At 39.5% G+C, this 22,634-nt stretch overlaps 3 protein-coding genes across 6 annotated transcripts; 2 read left to right on the plus strand and 1 right to left on the minus strand.

The window, feature by feature from the left end:
* Positions 1–377: 377 nt before the first annotated feature.
* On the plus strand, positions 378–3,191 carry LOC119692985 (ribonucleases P/MRP protein subunit POP1). The gene is made up of 4 exons (XM_038114846.2): positions 378–1,894; positions 2,036–2,397; positions 2,494–2,769; positions 2,858–3,191. The coding sequence occupies exons 1-4, from the start codon at positions 487–489 to the stop codon at positions 3,164–3,166; spliced, it is 2,355 nt and encodes a 784-aa protein (XP_037970774.2). The 5' UTR covers positions 378–486; the 3' UTR covers positions 3,167–3,191.
* On the minus strand, positions 3,181–15,175 carry LOC105386425 (zinc finger CCCH domain-containing protein 18). 4 transcript variants are annotated; one of them, XM_048631587.1, is made up of 17 exons: positions 15,039–15,175; positions 13,492–14,301; positions 13,251–13,411; positions 12,909–13,040; positions 11,816–11,960; positions 11,232–11,379; positions 9,860–9,949; positions 8,859–9,012; positions 7,656–7,843; positions 7,200–7,386; positions 6,630–6,841; positions 5,941–6,006; positions 5,275–5,422; positions 4,853–4,934; positions 4,497–4,620; positions 4,087–4,169; positions 3,181–3,787 (listed from the first exon to the last, which is right to left on the minus strand). In XM_048631587.1, exons 2-17 carry the CDS (start codon positions 14,297–14,299, stop codon positions 3,648–3,650), a joined length of 2,868 nt encoding a protein of 955 aa, XP_048487544.1. In that variant the 5' UTR covers positions 14,300–14,301; positions 15,039–15,175; the 3' UTR covers positions 3,181–3,647. The 4 variants fall into 4 exon arrangements, with proteins under 4 accessions (XP_048487544.1, XP_048487542.1, XP_048487543.1 ...); XM_048631585.1 differs by having other exon boundaries at positions 5,941–6,021; XM_048631586.1 differs by having other exon boundaries at positions 5,941–6,021; positions 14,757–15,157.
* Positions 15,176–15,599: 424 nt separating this feature from the next.
* Positions 15,600–21,052, plus strand: LOC105386426 (meiotic recombination protein DMC1/LIM15 homolog). Its single transcript, XM_011556986.3, has 5 exons — positions 15,600–15,992; positions 16,146–16,313; positions 18,669–18,771; positions 19,325–19,492; positions 20,762–21,052. The coding sequence occupies exons 1-5, from the start codon at positions 15,670–15,672 to the stop codon at positions 21,017–21,019; spliced, it is 1,020 nt and encodes a 339-aa protein (XP_011555288.1). The 5' UTR covers positions 15,600–15,669; the 3' UTR covers positions 21,020–21,052.
* Positions 21,053–22,634: the final 1,582 nt, after the last annotated feature.

A 22,634-nucleotide genomic window follows, 5' to 3' on the forward strand; every position in this document is an offset into this window, starting at 1 on the left:
GGTACCTACATTGACTTCATGGCCACGGGAACATAACTTGTTAGAATCTACCTGCACTGCATCGCTAGTAAAAAAAATATACTCTATGCTGCACTGCACTACACAATAAATAATACCTATAAGCTAGTTGTAATCAAAAAAATATAATACCGCTTGATATCTATTGAACAGATTTGTAAAGTCAGGATCCTTTTCTGTTTTGTAGAAATATAAATAAATAGCCGTGTCCCAGAGATAGTCCACACCAGACGATCCGATTGCGCGCGGCAATGTACATTATTTAACTCGGAATAAACACGGCCTAAAAATATATGTAGGGCTCGCAATATTGTGAACGAATCTTTAGTACATGTGGAAGTGACATTTCTTGACAGCTGTCAAATTTGGTCTTCAAGACAGTGTTGTGTTGTGTTGTTTGGCTGCTAAACTTTTGAGGTTATAATAACTAAAAGTTACGATTTTAATAGTTTTTCAACACCTAGAAACATGGAAGAAAAGGAATTTGATGCCACTTTAGGTGGCAATGAGGAGTTGCCGTATTCGGCAAATACTATGAAGTTTGCTGCCTCAAGAAGTATTGAAATAGCAGCGATGACCGAAAGCATCCTTCGCCCCAGTAAAACGAAACTTATATTCCAAACCCTGCCAGTTCACATGCGTCGTCGAGTTATGAGTCACAATTCCAAGCGTCTCCCCAGAAAACTTCGTTTGGGCCACCTAGACCAATTGAAAAAGAGTGGGTTGCCGCCTAAGCAAAAACGTCCTTCTAGGAAATATAGACGGAGGCCTACTAATCTATTAGAAGAGTACAACAGGCGACAGAAACGTAACGCTTGGCTAGAAACCCACATTTGGCATGCTAAAAGGTTTCACATGATTGAGAGATGGGGTTATCGCCTAGCTCATGCACCCTGCGACAAGGGCTTCAGGGCTTGCTACCGAGCCACCTCCGCACACTGCCTCATGCAGGACATCTCATATCTCACTCCCATAAAGATCACAGGCACACCTGAACATATCAAAACATTGTTCAGTATGATTACAAGTGGTTCTTGTGGACTGAGCATCACGGCCAGGGCTTACATCACTGGAAACCGACAGGGAAGGATACATCTGTATAAACCTAATGAATACCCATTAGGTTATGTAGGGAAAGTAACCTTCATTTGGGAAAACAGCAGTGAAGATAACAAAAATTTATGGCTTTTTGTACATCCATCACAAGTCAAAGAAATTGAATGCCTGCTGAATGAACTACTTAAAACATATCTAAGTATGGATGATGGCTCAGCAGTTCCTGAAAAACGTAGAAAGTTTAATGAAAATTGTTCCCAGCATGTCAAAATTCAAGTTTTCACAGGATCCTTTAATATTTTCCGTCTTACTGGTCCAAAAAGTCATCAAATATTAGCAAATACATTTAAATGTGTGAATGACAATGAGAAGTTTAGAAATGACAAGTGGGTATCATCACATTATTCAGGAAAAACAAGTCAACTTAAACTAGATGAGAAGAAAAAGTACTGGGAGAATATTATAAAAGCAGCATCCCCCTCCCAACTCAGTCCACATATTGTGCTTGGCTTAGTGGTGAAAGACCCGCGGTTGAGCAGACCTAGCAAAAGAACCAAGGCAAAGAGAGACATTTATGAAGACATCAATATTGAAGACTTAAAAATGATCCCACCGTCAGCATCAATCTCCCCTGTATGGAATACAGATATGTATGAAGTGATGAAGGAGAATAGACTGACCAATGGGCAGTTTGTGGAACACATCACCAAGACTCAACTGGTGCCAGGTGAGGTGTATGAGGAGGATCGAGCTCTGCAGAGCATTCCTGTTGTCTTAATACAAAGGCCAGGATCACAGGTTTCAGAATTCAAGAAACTTGGTAAGTTATGATACCTATTTATCCGTGTAGCTATATCAGCTGTCTGATACCCATATTACAGGCTCTGCCTAGCTTGGGGTTGGATGGCCGTGTGTGTGAGATGTCCTCACATATTATTATTCTCGTTTTCTATTGTTTTAGGATATGGCTGTGGTTGGGATATCATTGTACCATCAGGGTATGGACTACCTTTCTGGCAAACTTTCATAATGTTTGGAGCAAGACCTGGAGGTCTAAGAGAAACTGAAAGTTTGTCTTTTGAAATGGGAGAATGCTACTTACCTCCGGATTCATTAGCTGGCAACACTGAAGAAAAAAGAATAGAAGCTGATATGAAGGAAAAGTACTTCAGAAGACCCCCTAGTAAAAGAGTGAATTACACTAAATTAGGAATCAACAGTCCGTTCATTCCTCAGTGGAATATTCTACTGAAAGACTGGAGCAATCAAAATGTGAATAGCTTTTTTGTTATGAGGGATAGGCAACTTCTGGAGCAATTACAGGTGAGCTTAACATTCATACAAAATACACAGAAATCATTATCTGCTACAGTATAGTAAAATAAAATAACAAGTGTATATGATATGATATATTTTCAGGAATGCTTACACAGAAAATCAAAGCTTCCTCATCTAGAAAACTCAGCCGTTTGTTTAGTGCCAGTATATCTTCACATGGCTAAAAGGGGAAGTCTTAGGAAACATGCAGTTATTTGTCTACCAAAATCTGGGGACATTTCCGTTATAAACACATTGAGAGAGGCCCAGCACGAGGACAGCAATGAGAAGTTACGGAAACAAATGAGAGTAGAACACAAGAAGAATGTAAAACAACTGAAAAGACGAAAAATCAAAAGAAAGAAAAAGGGAATAGTGGTAAGTTAACAACTGAATCCAAACTATCTAAAAGCATCATCACATTATGTTTGATAGGACTGGTATTCAATCAATTACTTCATTGCAGGTAAAAAAAGAGAAGGCAAACAAGCAAACTAAAAAGGAACCATCGGAATATGCCAAGAAGATGAGAGAACTTTGGTTACCATCCAATATAAATAATGTGCGGAATACTTGTTCAAGAGAAGTCATGGGATATCTATCTCAAGGCGCCTTCAGCTTCTCAGAAGCAAACAGCTGCGGTGTCGGGTACGTGGCATACAATGCCTTGAGTCTACTAGTACAGAATGGCTTCAACTATGTCTTAGTCAGAAATACTAGCTCCTTCAAGTATAGGATAGCTAAATTACAGATAATCAAGTCACAGAATTTATAAATAAAAGAAATTAGTTACAAAACAACATATTTATTTTGCTTATGAATTTCCTTACAGAATAATCGGTAAACTAGTCAACCTACAAAATTAGGTTCTATTCTCACTTTGTGATGCGATAAAAAAAATAGTTAACTTTCTCTACTTTATAGGATGATAATAAAATTGATAATACAAGATTCCACATATTATTATGAAAAGGTTAAACACCGAACAATTAGAGTACCTAAGCATAACTATTTTTTGGTTGTCAATGTTACAATCACAAAGAGCTTATTAGTAAATGCGTGTTTGAACGTCAATAGATTCTAGGGGTATCCGTCCCGTCGTGTTAGACCAGGGTTTCCCTGATTGGCCGCTGCGTGTCAAGCTAATACCGGGCTGACCAATGTCCTAAGAGTCGCGGAAGGGCTTGGCCAATCAGAGACACCTTAGCCAACAATCTACACCAATAAAGAAGCGACATGCCGCGATGAAGTTGGAGTTAAATCTTGGATCGCTTCCTGGCGATGGCGTCTTCTACAGCCTTCAGCTGTTTCAGCAGCTCCTCTCGTCTTGATACTGATTTCTTCGCGGCCACACCGCTGTTCACCGGTGACGTCGCACCTCTCTTCTTACCCGATTCTATTAGGAACAAATGATATACATTATAAAACGAGCTTTAAACTCAAATATGGACCTGATGTATGGACGAAGATATAATAAGCATAGTCTTACTGGATTACCCTACAAGTGCTTCTCTCAGCACTCAGGGACAGGAACAAATTATATACATTATAAAACGAGCTTTAAACTCAAATATGGACCTGATGTATGGACGAAGATATGATAAGCATAGTCTTACTGGATTACCCTACAAGTGCTTCTCTCAGCACTCAGGGACATTCAACTTACTAGGTATTTATCGTTAAAAATAGTCTTACCTTTATCACTAAGCGACTCTTTCTTGCCGGCGACGGCCGTGGAGACCGCGGCAGCTAGTCCTGCAGTCGATTTAGCATTCAATCTGCAGAATAAATGTCATTTATCAATATTCAATTCACAAAAACAGTTATTTACTGATGTAAATACATAACGTAAACAAATCAAATTAACTTATCTTCAAAATGTTCTTGATTGTTATTGATTAACTTTTTTTAAAAACAAAGCAACGTTATCTTTACTCTTTTATTTCATACGCACATAAGTTAAAAATACGTTAGCGATAACATACAACGACGTTCACCGATTTAACCAATCACAGGACGCGCTAGATCCACTTCATTTCTGCCGGACGCATAAAACATCATGATTTAATTGATGACTAGACCGTGAAAATGGTACAACACGTTACCTAGGTCTAGCAGCAGCATTGAACAGCCTGGCCTGCCGGCCGCGCCGCGCCGCCTCCGACGAGCTGCCAGATGAAGAGGACGACCGCGACTCGCTCTCCGACTCGCTCGACGATGACGACGAATCTGTGGGAAAAAGTTGTTTATGTGACCTTTGGTCGATAAGAATAAAGTCCGTGTTAGGTTGTAGATTTTTATATGATAAAGTTGGAAGTTTTTGAATACATCGCTATGAGAAATGGTTAAGAATTTGTTTCCAACATCGTCGTTTTATTTATTAAGACAGGCCTCAGCCAAAGAACGTCTAAACTGTGATTTCTCACTCGGAACAAATATGAAATTATCGAAATACCCTCACCTGAACCTGAGGATGAAGATCTGGAATACCGCTTTCTGTTGCGACCTGTCGGTTTTGTTCGCCCGTACGGGTCTACTTCATCCTGAAAACATCATCATTGGGTAAGTATGTTTGTACATATTTATTGGGCCTTATTTTTAGATTCCTTGAGGTAATGTGTGGAACAAGGACTGGTTACATAAGGATAGATTTGGGGAACTACATGGTACACTTTCGCCGGGTGTCTTGGACATCTAAGCATTTCTGTGACATTCAGTAGAGCTAAATTAGAGAATGCTTTGCCATCGTGGTGAAAAAAATACAAGTCTGGTGAGCATCAGCCGCCGATTACCCAGGTGAGTCCGGGACGAGCTTCGCTACTATACTTGTTATATTTTAGACAGTGTATTGTGTGTATTGTAGTGCACGTGCAGTGTACTGACCTTGTGTCTGGGCGGCGCGGGCGGGTTGGCGGCGTGCTGGCGCGCGGCGGCGGGCGAGGGCGCGCGGCGGCGCGGCGCGGGCGGGTTCATGGCGGTGGCGCGCGCCGTGGCCAGTCGCCGCTCCCGGACTATCACTGACGGGGATAATCTGCCGGATTGGGTCATAGGTTATGTATCGATCGTGGAAAACAGGGATGGCTTAGGCATCCCTTAAGTATGTAGCTAGGCTTTGGTGGTAGTATCAATCAAAGCTCCCTTCATAGGAAGGAGACCCGTGCCGCAGCAGTGGGGACGTGATGGGTCGTGATGATGATGATCTATCAAAGCTAATCTACATAAGTACATACTATAGCTAAGTCGTTTTATTATGGGAGAGTGGGTAATGCCAATAATGGCTTGTTTGCTTATTTGGGAGGTTCATCTTCCGTTGGTGCTTTGACTATAAAAAGTGTTGCAAAATATGTCAAAGTGAAGACATCTTAAATGTTTTACCTGTTGCACTCCATACCGTTTAAAGTCCAAATAAATAGCTTTAAACTTATTCCAAACACTTCAAAACATGTTGTTGGTGGTAAAATCAAAAGCAAATCAGTGAATATTATGTACTTACATGTCATGCATTAGCAAATAATTTTGTAAAAACAAACTAAACAATAACAAACTAACCTTTGTCTCGAGGACGACGAAGCCCTCCTCTTCCGTTTGGCACCGGGCGACCGCGAGCTTCGCGAACTGGAATTTGAAGAGCTATAGGGTAGCACCGGGACATGGGAGGGGGCCAACACACACACACACACACACCGTGCGTGCACACACACAAACACATACACACAAGGAAGCGCAGATGTTGAGGCGCATGCAGTTAATGGAAGACGAAGATCACAAAGATTGAAGTTTGAGTCAAATGTAAGTAAATCCAGTTAAAAGTTTGAGTCGAATGGAAGTAAAACCCGTTAGCAGGGAGAGGGGACGAAGCGGGGAAAAGGTACGTTTATTTAATAAGTTCTGCCGTTTTGATTGATGGGGGGTTGGGTATAAACATTTCTGGTAATATACATATAATCTTAGGTGTAGATTTAGCTAGCTTTGGAAAAGTTTTATACTTTACTTCAAGTAAGTAAATAATATATATATATATATAATTTAATTTATTACTTATATGTACCTACTTAATCAGTGTTGCATCCACCAAAGATGCCCTAAGTTACGGTTCAGATAGATGATGATGATTATCAACTTCTGTTTAGTAATCCTGCGGTCATTGTATACTTTTTTTACTTATGACTGTGGGGGTATATCTGATATCTTTGCTTTGTCCAAGCGGACCTAACTAACCATAAACAATCAAAACATACCTAGTAGAAGAATACGAGTCCTCCGAACTCGGCGGCCGCCGTCTCCTGGCGGCCGGCGAGCCACGCATCCAGGGGTCGGCCCACTCGTCCCCGCGCCCCTCCCGGCCCTCCCCCCGCGCGTCCCGCACCCCCGGCATGCCCCGCTCGCGTCCCTCGCGACGCTCGACTTCCGCTCGTTGGACGATCACTTCGCGCGATGGACGGATGCGCCGCTGTTGGGTGGGGTTGGGGTTATAGTTAATGAATGGTTTAGTGGTCCAATGGAGTGTAACTACCCCATGATTAATATGCATTAGCCTAGCTGCATACCTGTGTCTGCATCCATAGTGGAAAGGCATCCTAACTGGGCCTGTGACTAAATTCATTTGCTCGTTATGACTTATGACACTCCACGACGAGGGTTTTTACCGTGGTGAAAGGATTGTCCAGTCACATTAGCGATGTCGGTCAGTAGATTTGATACTTGAATAGACTGGGAATACCTCACATTCTTTGAATCAAGGGATAAGGCATTTTTAACCTTTCTATAGCGATCCTTTATACTTAAAACCAGGCATAAAACAATCTCACCTTATGAAACGAGGCATCATCCATAGCGGACGCCTCATCGTAATGCGGCGGCGCGCTTCGCTCGTATACTCTTTCTCTCTCATACACGCGTTCCCGCTCGAAGTATCTGTCTCGCTCCTCCATCATGGGCCGGCCTGGGCCGGGGTGGAACCGCGGGGGCGGTCGGCCGAACGGCGGGCCGTATGGTCTGAGGAATAGTGAAATGTTGAAAATATAATACACGTAGAAATAATATGTACTTTTTATGATGCGATTAATAATTAATCCGACTTAAAGCACCCAAAGCAAATTTCAGATGCCACAATACGACATAACTTCACGTTCACTTGTCTGTATTACAGGTACAGCGTAACCAAAATTTAACCACATCACGTAACCTAAAGGCATCGCGCTCGGCTTCTGAGCTCCTAACCTTCTTACCGATATTTCTATCAAACATTAACCTGATCCCATTACCTGAAGGCCTCAGGCTCGGCGCGCGCGGGGTCGGCGCGGGTGGCGGGGGGCGGGGAGGCGCCAACAGCCGCGGCCGCATACGCTAGCTCCGCGTCCGGATCGTGAACAACGCCGCCGACTGAGAGGTGAAGCTTCTTCTCTTCGAAGTCCATGTCTTGCTCTTTGCGCTTGTTCGCTATGCGCAGCATCTGGTGGTGGAAGGAGGGTTGTTGTTAAATATGAGTAAAATGTTTAGGTTGGATGTAGGTAGTTATCGTGGGTGATGACGAAATGAATAAGTGGTTGGTGACTGCTGTGCTAAAGGTCCTTTGGGTCGATTTGTTTTTAACCGACTTCAAAAAAAGGAGGAGGTTCTCAATTCGTCGGGATCTTTTTTTTTATATTTTTTATGTATGTTCACCGATTACTCCGCCGTTTATGGACCGATTTTGAAAATTCTTTTTTTGTTGTATTGGGTTGAGCTCCCAGGTGGTCCCATTTTTTTTTCAGAATTTTATCTCACCCCCAAGGGTGGGTAAAAGGGGTAAAAACAGGGTATTAATTTCCATTTTGGGCACCTATTAACCGATTCTAATGAAATTTAGAACGTAAATATGTATAGTTCTTATAACAAAAAAATATGATGGTGACCTTGAGCTGATCTGATGATGGAAACGGAAGGCAGTCAAAGGAACTCCTCAACGGTATATAGCAACTACCTCGTGTTTAGGCTTGAATGATTCGTATTGACTAGTAGGACTTGGTATCATTTGCATCTTACTTTTGATTGAATATTATTGAAAATTAACTAAAAACAATAAAATAAAATAATAATTTAAAAAAATAAAAAACCTACTTCAAAAAACAGTCAAAAATATCAGTTCCTGCTTAGGTATATTTGTAATGTCACATAAAATAGATGTAAATTATTTCTTTCATTTTAGTGGTTTTTTGAAGTCGGTTTTTTATTTTTTTTAAATATTATTTTATCGCTTATTGCATGTTAGTTTTGTGTGATATCTAAATCAGCGGTGCGAAACGTGAAGATTTTGGAAAAAACACTTCAGTCTCGGAGGAGGCTCATATCCTGCAGTGTGTTGGTTTTGTGTGTTATTGTGGGCAACGTCAACCTGCCAATTCAACGAAGCCACTTGTACTTGTCCTCTCTAAAATCAATATTCTCCCGATACCACTGCGTCTCTCATTATTTCAATTGTCCCTCACCTCCTTAGCGGTCCTAAGTCCGCGTTCCCAAGCCGACTCCGGCGGCGCGGGGTCGCGCGCGGCGGGCGGCGGGTAGGCGGCGTGGCTCGGCACCCCCCGGACCACCTCGAACATGCTGTAGTTGCCCTTATCCGTGACGCCAGGGTGCAGGAATCTGGAAGAGATGGGTGAGTTGTAGTGTATGGTGGTGGGGTGTTGATGCCGTATACAGGTAGAAAGTTCAGCATCAGCGATAAAGGACCATGGGCGGATGAAAAAGTTCCCCACCTAAGCGGTGTCAAATAGAGGCTACTGCCTCTGACTAGTTGCTGATGCCTGTTTTCTACATGTATACGCCTTAAGGGGTTGAACACAAAAACCTCTCACTCGCAGGTCTTCCTTAGAAGAACTGTGAAGATTATGGGGTCTCTAGAGCAGTAAATCTATGGGACGGCCAAAAGGTTGGACATAGTGCCGTTTCAAATTCATGTGAGTAAATTTGGTGCTACTGACTACAAATAATGTTGTACATATGTTGACTTTCACTGCGCATTTCACTGATGCGGCCCTTAACAGCTGAGGAAGGTATTTCTTATTCTGGAGCGTTCTATGTCGCATTTTTAATAATGACTTATAAAGCCCAGCCCAACGTTGCCGTTGGTGACGACCAAACGGTGGGGTGGTTTAAAGTTATTTATTTTATAAACTATGATAGCAAATTCATATTTTATACAGGGCTTTTATACCGACGATATGGTCCCGGACGGACCTATATTGATAATTTTAACCGATATATCATCTTGTCATCATATTTTGTCTTCCATTACAACCTGTGGCCAGCTAATTAATTATTGCTATCTATGTTTCATTTACACATTTTATGGATACTTCTGAGGAACTTATTTCATTTTCAGACCCAATTACTTCTAATCAATTCACACTACAGAACTAACCCTTTGAACTACCCAACTCTACAATCTGAGTGTACAAAAAAGGTGTAGTGAAACCATTACGATGCCTACCTGCATGAGAGGCCGCGGGCACAGGCGCCGCGCGTGTAGAACCGGCACACGGGGCGCGGCGGGCTCTCTTCAGGCCAAACGTGCGCCGAGCTTGGGCGAACAGAAATACAGCCCTTTAGGCGGGGGAAGTCACTCTCTTACCTCTTGCTGTGCTTTGACTAGGGTTCAAGGAGTGAAAGTACGTTTAACGGCCTAGGTTAGACCTAAGCATTATCGCGCGGGAGTATACCAAGTCTATATAATATGATATCATATTGATATGACGCGTACCGACTTGGTACAGCTCCTGTGCTACAGAGATATTGCTTAGGTCTTAAATAGGTTAGTTAGGGGCACGCTAAACGTATTTTCAAGCCTGTATTTAAGTCATGGTTAAGTTGTTGGTAACTCAAGTTAAAGCATGGTACAAGTGGCACTTAGAAGCGAATGAGCTCCGAATAACAACCCTTGGGGAGGTCGTCAGTGACCCGGTAAGAAAATGACTTCCACCGCGGTAAGAGAGCGTCATAATAAAAAAATCTTGACATGAAAAAGAAAATATTTTTTAATTTGCACTACCTACTCAGCAGATTGCTGGTTAGGACCAACCGATAACAGTTTATGTCTGTGCCTCCCCAAAGTGAATTCATCCGAAACACACCTCGTCAGAAAATGAACTGCTAAGGAAATGTATGAAATCCTTCGCCTAAAGGATGTATTATCTATTTAAACTAGCTTGAAGCCTAGGTGATAGGATCGGAGCGGAGAGTCACGGGGGTCCTATACTTATTATATTTTTTATCGTAATTAATAAATAAATTATTATCATAATACTGCATACAGATATGTTTTTATGCTATACGCTAATGCAGTTATTTAAAATGATACAGATCGATCAAGCTTACATCCGTAAATTACATAGAATATAGTCATAAAAACATATCTGGTCGAAGTTAATCAGCGTATACAAGTAGAAAGCTTGTTTACCAGCGCCGATCTCTCAATCTCCAACTTCGTGCGAACCAGTTCGATAACCGCGGATTTCTGCACCTACTAAGCTCTGGCAACCAGCATTCCACATGTATACGCCCTCAACGCTGAGTTACAGAATAGAACATTAAGGTAATGTCGGTATTAAATCTATGTATCTTTCTGTCCGTATACTGCCAAAGCAAGGCAGCTATACTTACATTTAAGGTGGACATTAACTTACTGCCACTTTTAATACTATATCTATCGATAGCTGACATAGTTACTATGATACAACGTTGACACGTAGCAATTTGTGAAAATCGTATAAACTATCCAACGATAGCTGACAGTGTATTGAAACTGGCACTCCAAAGTCTCTTTCTGCAACTCAGCGTATGTCAATCACATTAAGAGCTCTTACCGGCAACTGATGCCCCAGGTGCAGGCGCCTCGCGAGTAGAACCGGCAGACGGGGCGGGGCTCGCTCTCCTCAGGCCTACGCTCCGCTTCGTCTGAGACTTCGCCTTCCTCTGGAGAGGAGGCGCGGGTAGGCGGCGCGCGGATCTCTTCTGTTGTGTAAATATAGAACAGTACAGTAAAACTATAAGGTCCTGATAACGGTTATGGATGCTAAAGACCATATTTAATTGTACTATTATATTGATTAAAGCACAAATCCTTTATAAAACAATCGGTATTTTATTTTTATAATGTATGTTAATGTAAATAAATAGCAGATGTCTACTGTTATGTAAACATAGGAAGTATGTATTGATTGAGGTAAGTGTTGTTGTGTTTGTTAAAATGATTTTGGTCGTAGTAATACAGCAAGTGTTGATTCAATGTTTAGATTGGTTCTAGAATATGGTAGAATACGTGAAAGCGTGTTTCTGTTAGTCTGTCTTACATATGCTATGGTACTTAGAAGTCACTGTTTATCCCAGCACTCCCAAGAGACAAGCTTTTTAGGGGCCACTGTCCAAAAGTAGAACTAATAAGACTCACCTCTCTCAGGTTTATCAACAGTGTTGGCTGCGTCTGGCTCTCCGTCCACCTGGTCCTTGGGCTTGGGCTCCACGCATTCACCCTCTTCAGCCTCGAAGTCCAGCTCTTCACCGTCCTCCGCGTTGCTGGGCTTCTCTTGAGGGACCTGAGGAAGCACATTCATATTTTAGAGGTGAAATGAAACTTTGTGAGTTTGTTACTGTTTAATGGTAAAACGGCTTAATCATTTGTAATTTTATGATGCAATTTGGATGCTGTCCTAAATAATATTATGATTTATCTATCTATCATGGCGAGCTGATTTTCCGCATTTAGCCTCCAAGGTGGGCCATTATGCGTGAAATACGTATGGGGTGACTAGCTATTAAGCCACCCAAGCTCACGCCAGAAAGCCAGTAGACGACCCAGGTTGCTCATGACTTCCCGGAGGGACCCCGGAGATCCGAGGATTTTGGATCGTAGTGTCTCCACGCCTTTGCAGTGTAACAAGACATGGGAAGCTTTTTCATCTTCCTCCATGCAACTTCTGCAAAGAGGAGTGGTGGAGATTTTCATGCGATATAGGTGTTTATTTAACCGGCAGTGGCCTGTTATGGTACTTATCACGACACGTAAGTTTGCTCTGTCCAAGCATAATAATTTGCGTGTTAGTTTAGTATTAATTAGTGGTACAAAAGCATTTGTTTGTTTGCACTCGGCACTGTTACTCCAGAGATTGGTGTGGCATTCTGTCGTTCGGGAACGCAACCAAGAGCGAATTTGGTTGAAAGGGATCGGTACTATTGGCTCTGGGCCTATTGGTGCAGTGTCAGATCCCTTTCGTGCAAGTTCATCAGCAGCGTCGCTCCCCAGCGACCCGCTGGGGAACGACGTGTAATATTATGATGTGTTCTTTGATAAATAACCTATGTAAATAGGTAGATACTCTACTCGTATCTGCATAGCATTATCATTTTAATACAAATTGTATTTTGCAGATGATTTGAAATAATCGATTATACCTTTCTTTGGCTGTAAACCTACGTTAGCAAATCATACACTGCCAACACATAGTCTACTAGTCTGAGACTAAGAATAACAGTAGAAACATTACCTTGTCCACTTTGGGTGTTTCACTGAACTTGCCGCTGTCTGACTTCGGGGATGAGTGAGTGCTGATGCCATTGTTGTTGCCGTTCACCTTAACTTCAGCTTTATGCTCTGGCGACGCTGGCGGGGATTTGGGCTATAACAAAGAATATTGAGGATTTTTATCAATGTATAAGGAACCTTATTTCTGTTCACTTTCAGTTTACTTCACAGTAAATTGATAATGGGTCTTAATTTTTTGTGAGAAACATTTTTTTTAATTTATTGATATAAAAGTACTCCTGTTAATATTACACACAAGTTAAATTCTAAGTTCAGTGAAATTCTTAAGTTAAGTTAATCATACCTTCACATCTTTATCCACTGCATCCATTGAATCCAAGTCAGACACATCGGACAGATCTTCGTGGCTAATGTTAAGATTTACTTCCTCCTTGTGTTCCACCTTCTCACTGGTTACTGACTTACTCTGTGGCTTCTGCTCCTCCGTGTCTGATTCCATTTCACCTGCAGTTTGAACAATCATTATAATAAAGTTATTGTGGAACTAAACAAAGGCAAATTGAAGGAAAACAGTAATGATTTACCATCAGAAATTTCTTCTGTAGCTGGGTCCTTAGAGGTAATCCGTTTGTTATAAGTAGAACTTCTACTAGACTGGCTGGAGTTAGACCTGGATCTAACTGGGTCTGTTTGTTTCTGTTCAGCTTTGTTTCTTCTTCTCCACTTGTCTTTAGGGCTCCAGTCATTCCGATGGCTAGGCGAGGAGTTTCGTTCAGGTGAAGGGCTTAGTGGGCGAGATTGCTCACACTGCCTCTGTGGAGATGATGGCTGCCACGCTTCAGGTGACGCCGGCTGTGATCTAGATTCGGGAGATTGCGGCCGGGAACGAGCATCAGGAGATGCTGGCGTAGACCTCGCAGAACTGGCCGGACTTTGAGGGGATTTGGGCCCATCTTTGGGAGAGGCAGGAGCGGATGAGTACTGCTGTTCTGGTGATGCTATATTTGAGCCAGCAACACTTGGAGATTTAGGTGCCTCAGGTGATTTAGGTCCAGCAGGCGATCCTGGCATAGAGTTTTCAGGGGAATTGATATCAGAATGTGCCTCGCTCAGGTTGTCAGGAGAGTGTGGATGTTTAGGAGGTTCAGCAGTGGGTGTTGGTGAGTTGGACCTACTGTCGGGTGAAGGGGACCGGGGCCCACGTGAGCCCGGGGAGGGTGACCGGGGCACATCGGCGGAGGGGGATGGGGGGGAACTAGGAGCAGGTGGTGATTTGGGATTCTTCTTTGATACTTGGCTTCGGTCTGTTGATGAACTCCTTGAGCTGGAACTGCTACTGCTAGATGATGATTTAGCATCTCCACTACCATCTCGAGAATCCTCTGAATCCATCCCTGAAAACAGATGCCAGACAATGTTATTGTTTTACTTGGTTAGGTGAGGAGCCATCCCATATTAAAGCCTTATGTGATTCAAATAAAGATTTATTTATATAATGTTATGTTGTAAATATGTAGATTATCCTAAGTTGTATTTTTTTTATTATTATTTACTACACAAGTTGTTGAATTCACATTATTTTGTTGATATTAAGATGCAACTCTTGATTGTAGATTCTACTTACACTAATGTTAATGTAAAAAGCAAGCAAAACTCTTCCAGTACCTGCCTACTGAGAAATTAGTCTTAAAATCTAGCACTTAGGATATGGAAATTTATTGATGACATGTTATGTGAACCTAAGTAAAACGTTTATTACTGCAAAACACTGTTTTGATCACAACTTTTGATTGATATTTTGTTGTGTTTGTTGAATGCTACGATCTGATGAAGACACGACCAGTCTTACCTTAGAGGTGACGCCTTGACGCCAGTATCGGTGGCACTTTAGAACACTTTTCATTTTTAGAGATATCAACTTTGCAACTTTTGTAATCACAACACAAACTAAACTTGGGTCTTTCACATATACTTGTGAATAACTTTAAACTTTCTGTGTACTAGAAAACTGACGAAACTTAGTAAAATGAACACTACTTGAACAACATGGCTGTGGTGATACAAAAGGAAATATATAACATAATATATAGTCACTTTCCAGTACTTCCGAAGATTAAACTTACGTCCTTACCTTAACGGAGATGGGTTGGACGGTAAATTTCTTGATGGATTAATAATTGTAAGGCAAAAATCCTTAATTTTCGCCGCAACAGCCCAATCGCATCGTAATTAGACCATAGACTAGCAAAACCAAGGACAAGTCATCATAGATCATACAGCTACTTTTTTTTCTTTTTTACAGACGAAATAACCTTTATTCTGTAATGACAGTAGTTTGGTCAGTAGCGTACAATGACTCTTGAAGATTCTACTGTTGTTATACATATATCAGGTTGTTAAAAACAAGTTGTTTACAAAGCATTTTATTTTTAAATATATTTTTTATTTTTATTTAACAAAATGAAATCCAAATCTCTGCACGCTGCCACTCGCTGCACCGCTCGCTCCGCCAGTACTGCTTATAAATTTTTGGTTGCATGTGTGTTGAAACCCTTAATTAAACTGTTTCCGTTTCCGTGTCTCTATTTCCGCTCAATGTTTTGTTTTGTTGTATTTGTGGTTTACATTTTACAATATTTTGGCGGCAATGAAAATGAAAGACGAGAGTTGAATTGAATCACTCCACTCATTCACTTCACTTGAAATTAGACACTTTCGAAAGAAAATTATACAAGAAAAATTAGTTTTAGAGCTTAAATACTATGACGGACCAAGCGTTAGACGATAACGTTTCTGAAATCGACGAAGAGGAAAGTTATTTTCAAGACGTTGATATCTTGCAAAAACACGGCATCAATGTAGCCGACATAAAAAAACTAAAAGCTTCAGGAATATGCACCATCAAAGGTATCCAAATGTCTACAAAGAAGAAACTATGTAACATAAAAGGATTTTCGGATACAAAGGTTGAAAAAATCAAGGAAGCGTGCCAAAAAGTCGTTACCTTGGGATTTATGACTGCATTAGAAGTAAGCGATAAAAGAAAACAAGTTTTTAAAATCAGCACTGGAAGCACTGAACTAGAGTAAGTTATTAATAAAATTACATTATAAATACCTATGATCACGGTTATAAAGATAAACCCTAGAGATTATTATAAGATAATACTCGTAAGTAGTTAATTACTTACCAATGATTGTTAAAGTTATTTTCTTATTTCCATTTTTATGTTTTTCAGCAAACTACTGGCAGGTGGAATAGAATCAATGGCGATAACAGAAGTATTTGGTGAATTTCGAACAGGAAAAACACAATTATCCCATACATTATGCATAACTACTCAAATTCCAAATTCAAGTGGTTACCATGGAGGAAAAGTAATGTTCCTTGATACTGAACATACCTTGTATCCTTTTATTAAAGCAATTTGCGAAAACAATACTTAGGTACTTACCTAACTATTTCGCATGAAGGTATAATAGAGGTACTTACCTTGAAGGTACTGGGTAGGTACTAGGCACTACTATATAAACATTTAATCCGAAAACAAAAACGTTTTACAACTTGGCGTTGTCTTAAAAATACAACGTTTTTTTTGGAAAGCAATAAAGGTTCTACAACGACTACATTTTACCGACACCAATAAAATATGTCACATCATAGTTAATGTGAGTAAGTACCTAAGCTACCTACCTACATACAGACTAATGGTAAGTTAGTAAAAGTACTTAGATAAATTGAATTTCTGACCTAGTTTATTCAGAAACTTACTTACTGACCATCATAAATAATACATTTTGACATAATCAATAACATACGGTGACCTCTAACCCAGAACCATAGCGACTTTGTAATAATTAAGTTCGTAACAAAAATCGATTGCTGAGTGATTGGTCTTATATGCTGCCCAATAAGTTAATAATTTTAATTACACTTATTTCTATGAATGTATATGTAGGTAGCTACAACTACTTACAATTTATTTAGATAGGTAGAGGGGATAAATCACTATTAGATGTAATGAGAGAAAGTATGTAGGTATGTATGTACCTACGTACGTAAAGTATCTAACTATTTTTAAACATCCAAGACCATCACATCATATTTTCTGTAAGGTACTTATCTACTATAAGGAATGCAATTTCGCTCTGACCCTAGAGAAATTTATTTACCCTCATGTGCACCGTAATAGTTAGTATATATAGGGTAAATCGTGGTATAACTGGCATGTGTCAGTAACTGGCACTTTGACTATAAACCTAAATATATTAAGCTTTTGGATATAGTAAGACAATCTTTGATGTGTTTACAGCAATCTCCAATTATTCATTGATATTATAGTTTAATTTTACGCCGCTAGGTGTGTATTTTCCGGCGCAGGAAATTATCTCAGTCAAAGCGGCGAAGATCGCCAAAAAAATGCACGTGCGTTAAGTTTTTCTTAAGGAGACACCAAAATTTGTATGGCCTGTTTTCGCGAAAATAAATAAGTTTTTGATAGTGTGACAATAACAAGGAGGTAGGGGAAGGTCTAAACAATATCATAATAGCCCGATTCACTGTGATTTTAGTTGCTTTTGAGTTATATTTGAGGGTGCTAGTTACTGAAATGTAATTTATATCTTCTCTTAGTAACTGGCACCCCCCTGCCAGTTACTAATATTTTGGGTTTTGTGATTTTAAGCTATTTTATACCTTCTATTGACAGAAAATACGATTTAAAGTGCACTGTAAAAACCCCCAGTGTCTAGGCAGCTTTGTTTCAATAACTGGCACGGGGTAGACATAATATACTGTTGGTGCATTAAGGCCGCTATGCATGTTATAAAGAGGGAATTCCAGAACTGCCCAGGTCTAAATGGAATCAAAGGCTTTCTTATAGTCCTTGAAGAACTTGATAGAAACACGGTTCGTGATGACCTTATAAAACAGCTTGAAAACATTACTTATAAACAAAATTGGTTAAAGAGCTTCTGAAGCTGTTCGAGGATAGTAATAGCTTTCAGAAGAGCTGTACAAATTCTGTCTTTACCCAGAGCATATGAAGCTGAAAGCCATAGAAACCTTCAATTTCCGCATGAAATTTCAGCTTAGAGGCAACTATACTACCGTCAGCAGTCTTCAACTTAGCCAGGTCACTTCTCCCAAGCTGCTGAATGAATACATCAAGGTCCATAAGCATTTGCTTTCTCCATTTCCGTTTCCAAATCCAAGGGTTTCTCGATTTTTTGCATTCATATGGACCCACGATTTGTCGCATACTTGTACTGTCATTTTGTCGTAGAAGTCGACCATTACAACGGTGATTTTGAGTCTTACCGGTACAGAACCTAGACAGGTAATTGTACATTACCTAATATAAAATATATTATTGATTTTAGAGTACTTATTGACCTAATTGCATGATTTTTTAAAAGGTGCCAGTTACTGAAACATCATGTGACAGTTACTAATTTTTACTGCCAGTTACTAAGTTTTTTGGGGGTAGTGGATATAAACTTCATTAAAATCGAATATTAATCATATATCTTTACCATTTATGCCTATAATTGTTCGTCACCTTATTGCCAGTAATTCAAGCCTACCAATGCTTAAATCAGGCCAATACTTTATTTTTAATATATTTTTTTGTGTTCCAATTCGCTTAAACTGCCAGTTACTAGTACTTTTACCCTAGCTAGAACTTTTTTTTTTGCTATTTATTTCCCCTAATAATATGTCAATGATGCTGCCTATATTATTTCCTTATCTAATTATCCAGCCGACCTGACCGACTTCGGCCCATTGCAGATAGATTCAACCTAGACCAAAATGCAGTCCTAGACAATGTCCTATACGCTAGGGCATATACCTCAGAACATCAGGTTGGTATCAAAATAATTATTTATTTGCTATTTTCTTATAGTAAGTAAGTACCTAACTAGTTATGTACCTATATGAAAACGGAAATAGACCCTTTGTATAGAGTGTCTAGGTACCTACATACATAATTTACGACCGACATAATTATATCCGGATATTCTCGTGAGAGAAGTAGGTAGTTAAGTAATTTACAACTATGTTCCTTGATCCGGATAAATGATAAACCTGGTGCATAAGTAGGTACTCAAAATAATAACTGAGGGCCCTACTGCAAGTTGGCTATAGTTACAATAAGACACGCGTGCCAACAAGCTGTGAATCCCCTTTAAAATATGTCAAATTCCAGTCACATTCAGTTAAATTTAAACTACAGACTACGAGATATAAAACTTAACAGCGTTTAGAGTGATGGAAACCCAATTTAAGGACTTTAAAAAGTCCTTGTGGAAACCTAGGTTACATCCTTTTATTGGTAATGGTATCTATGCACAGGTATTCACCATTTCACCAAACAGGATATTTGATTTTACTTTCCTTTTTATTTTTTGTAAATAGGCCGAGCTTCTAGACTACGTAGCGGCGAAGTTCCACGAAGAGGCAGGGGTGTTCAAGCTGCTGATTATCGACTCCATCATGGCGCTGTTCCGGGTCGACTTCTCCGGGAGAGGCGAGCTAGCTGACCGACAACAAAAGCTGGCACAAGTGCTATCTCGGTTACAAAAGGTTAGTTCTTAATTTTTTTTAATATTATCAATACCTATACCTACATGTTCAATGGACTGATGCAATATAAATTTATTGTTACCGAAAGTTATTTCATTAAATTTTAACAGATTCTATTTTTTTTATAATGTAGAACGATGTGTGACATCGGTATGGAGGAATGAAAGAGTACTCTTGCTTGATGACATAAGTACTAGAGATCTTCAGAGTGACTTTATTTATATCTTTGACATAATAACAATTTTATTCTCAGTGATTTCACACTAATAATATGTTTGCACGCCCTACAAGGGTAGAATGTAGCAGGTCTTCTCTGTTTTTCTGTAACATCTTTGTGTACTTACCTACGATAATGCAAATAAATGATTTTGAATTTCATGAAATCAAATAGAGTCGTGGTTAGCAGCAGTACTCGTGAAGTTAGAGTGACTTTACTTTCATACGTTGAGTAGACTCAGTTTTCTCCAACGTTTTCCTGCGTTTTATTTGTAGGCATAATGGTTATTCTGTAGACTAGTGTAGACCAACGGCTGTCTTCTGAACACGATGATAACTGCAATATTTTCTTTTGACTAAACCTATTTTCTAGTTCAGCTTACAGCTTTTTTGGTATCTGTACTTACTTATAAAATTAATGATCGTTTATGAAGTTCATGAAAGGGACCTCCCCGAGTAACGCATACCTACTTCATATAGGTACATAAGTCTGGCGCACCCTTGGTAGTTAGCTATTCAGCGACCTAATAACACACTGATTTATCACAAACGCACCTAAAAGATGAGAATCGTTAAAAAAATCAACATGCCTTTGTGTGTAGCTATGTGGATTTGTAACGTTTCCCAAATCACAGTAGGTATGTAGATAATAACGTTTATAGGCAACGTTGTTTTCAAGATCACAAGGTCACAAACGATAATAGAGAACATCCGTCTGCGCTACATGCTCAGGTCAATGAATTATATACATGTGGTAATACTTGTAATAAATTAAACATTTAAATACATAAATGCCTACCGTGAAGAAAACTTCATTATTATTCAAATATCTTACACGATTAACTGTTTAGGGTATTTTACAGCCTACGTATCACGCAAGTAGGTATATGAACATATCCGGGACGATATCATTTTTAGGCCATCCAGGGATTGCATATATAACTGATAAAAAGGATCACCATATATTCACGATCGATGTATAGGTACTTAAGTTGACTTTTCAAGGATTTTTCAATTCACTTTATAGAATCTAAAAAATAGTTTTATTTTCAGATATCCGAAGAATACAACGTCGCTGTTTTTATCACAAACCAAATGACATCTGATCCCGGAGCAACGCTTTCCTTTCAAGCCGATCCCAAGAAACCTATAGGAGGAAACATCCTAGCCCACGCGTCTACGACTAGAATATCACTCAGAAAAGGTCGCGGTGAGAACCGGATTGCCAAAATATACGACTCTCCCGATCTGCCTGAAAGTGAGGCTACGTTTGCTATAACCAATGGTGGTGTTTCGGATGCTAAAGATTAATTTAATTTTCTACATAATATATTTTTTTATTTATCGGTGCATTATTAATCTTTAAGCTTAAGTCATCCTGTAGAGCAGACAGTTAAAAAAGTAAGTATTTATTTTAGCGTGTCCCAATACTCCCAATCCCAAAAGATGAGGCATGCATCACAGAATTTGACTGATAACATCAATATCTATCTCCCAGACGAGTCGTGTGAAACCCAAAGTCCAACTTAAGCGCTCCGTATTCGTCGTTCTATATGGCGTGACTTTATAAAGCCAATAGGTCATAACCGTAAGTTGTAAGCTATTTTAGTTTACGATAAGTATTACCAAAACTATGCATTTGAATAATATCATAGCTAAACGACTAATTTAAGTTTTTAATTTTTAACAACTTTTTTTGAATATGTCAATAAAATGAATCCTTATTCATTGATTTGGTGATGATTTATCCGTTTTAGTGGAGATTTCGAATTAATTGTAGGTAGAATTGGATACTCTTTGGTGGGCGTTTAAATACAACCCTATTTTAATATCATAGCAATCTTAACTTTTTAACGTTAGTATAAGTGTAACTATAACTAGGTGCCTGCGCTGCGTAAGCTTGAGGTTTAGGTAGCTTGGTATAAGTAATTTGATTATTTGGTGAAATCTCAAAAATATAGTAACTAAGTACCTTTAGATACGTTTATGTACTTACGTAAAGAATGAGTAATGACGAGTTGACGACCTAGGTATAGTGTACAGCTCGCTAGGTATCCTATTAAGCGTTTGTTAGCCGTATACCTCGAAATCAAAAAATCCTTATAGCTTTTCACCTATTCGCATTTCGCCGCGATATCAAAATTTCTGAATAGATTTTTATTCTTGTAGTATAATTTTTGATCGCTACTGACAATTGTCTGAAAAAATCATAGTAGATTTACTTTCCTGCCTGTCTTCACTGTAGTCGCTTTTCACCTTGATACATATTTGTTTGTAATGCATTATTAGGTACATATCGCGATATATTTCTTTTACACTACAACAATATGCGACCCAAATAAGATGCGACATAAAATCATAGAATAACTAAGTACTACAGAATGACAATGTCATAGTAAAAAATCGTAGCCATAAAAAAGCTTGAAAATTTAAGCAGTTTCCAGATGGCGCTATACGTTTCGTTAAGCGGTTTCTAGGTGGCACCACTATCTATGGATAAATGCAATGACATCTATCTATTCGATGGTCGTCGTAATCTTGGAAACGGCCAAAAGATGGCATTTTAAGCATAAAATATAAATCTTTGAATTAAATATTATTCTCTTCATCTAATGTGCATGCAGTTTGGTAAATATTGCACTCATAAACTTATGGAAACAAAATAATGCTGGTACATACTTAGGTACTATATCATTGTCAACTTTGTAAGAAGATATTTATTTTGCTCGTACCTACGAGAGTCAACTTGAGACCCGCTACCTATACCCGTCTCTTTCACTCTCACGTGATAATAGAATGGAGTGAAAGGGATAGGACCATTTTTCAGGTGTCAAGTTAACTAGCGTAAGTATACTTTGCTCGCTTATGTGCGCGGTCGCCGCCCTCGCACCATCGAGTCAATATTGTATCATAGAACGAGTAGGTA

This window comes from Plutella xylostella, chromosome 29, assembly GCF_932276165.1.
Source record: "Plutella xylostella chromosome 29, ilPluXylo3.1, whole genome shotgun sequence".
Taxonomy (NCBI): Eukaryota; Metazoa; Arthropoda; class Insecta; order Lepidoptera; family Plutellidae; genus Plutella; species Plutella xylostella.